The sequence below is a fragment of the Penaeus monodon genome, chromosome 28 (assembly GCF_015228065.2).
Source record: "Penaeus monodon isolate SGIC_2016 chromosome 28, NSTDA_Pmon_1, whole genome shotgun sequence".
Classification (NCBI taxonomy): domain Eukaryota; kingdom Metazoa; phylum Arthropoda; class Malacostraca; order Decapoda; family Penaeidae; genus Penaeus; species Penaeus monodon.
In genome coordinates, this window is record NC_051413.1 from 34,257,583 (window position 1) to 34,258,614 (window position 1,032).

The 1,032-nt window shown below is 35.9% G+C and overlaps 1 protein-coding gene across 1 annotated transcript in view; it reads left to right on the forward strand.

Annotated features, from left to right (window-relative positions):
- Window positions 1–271: 271 nt before the first annotated feature.
- The window catches only part of LOC119591539, a gene marked incomplete at its 3' end in the record, with an annotated part of 14,360 nt that continues 13,599 nt past the window's right edge, over window positions 272–1,032 (forward strand). The window contains 1 exon segment of the mRNA XM_037940288.1: window positions 272–891. Coding sequence (XP_037796216.1) covers window positions 412–891 — 480 coding nt within the window.

Sequence of the window (1,032 nt, forward strand, 5' to 3'; positions counted from 1 at the left end):
TAGGCCTTAATTTACCTAGTGATTTTATTGAGATGCCTGGCATTACGAGGATTTTAGACTTAAGCCATCTTATTTTTACTGTATATATTATAGTATATTATTGTATTATATATCGCTGTATATAGTATATTATTGTATAAATCATATTATTGTACACATTATTGTATATAGTATATTATTGTGCATATGATTGTATAAAGTATATTATTGTATAGTTTATTATTGTAAATATTCATTCCTGAAAATTGAATGCGGGGGGGAGGGCGAGCCCCATCGATCAGCTGATTTTTGTTTTGATTCTCAAGCAAAGTTCACGCGTCTGTCCCTTCAAAAAACTCTCTTAATTAATTAGAATTCTGTAGAGCAAAAGGAAGGGAGCGAGGATAAGTAGACATTCGACATCTATTCTAAATGTGTAATACATTATCGATGTGTATAAGTAGTGCTACGACGTCCAAAATGAAGCGGATTCTCGGTAGACTCTCATACGTGTTGGAGAAGGTTGGCAGAGGAAGAATTAATACTGTTTATGATCATAATTCTTCAGTGAAAACTCTTCGTCCTACATCCTCTTGTGAAGAATATGCACAGTCTGCTCTTGCGCGGCGTAATATATCTAGCTATATGTCCAAAGAGCAGTTGCAAACTCCACTCGCTCCATTGCAAATTCGTCACTACGCCTCCAACTTGTCGCAGGAGAATTGCAAATACGGGAGGCTTCCAGAGTACTTGCACTTCCACCAGGAGACCAGTGTGGAAACCCGAGAAGCTGTCTCTTCATCCTTTGTAGTTCTGAGAGACTTTGTTACGAAAGAAGAAGAAGAAACACTCTTAAAAGAGGTTGAACCACATTTAAAGAGACTGCATTATGAGCACGACCACTGGGATGATGTAAGGAATTGGAAGAGATCATTAATTTTCCTATTATGTGCATATACATGTATAAGTAAAATGGTGAATAATATTAGGCATGGTAAATCACTGATACATGATTAATAGAAAAAAATAATATTGTATCAAAGAGACCTATGT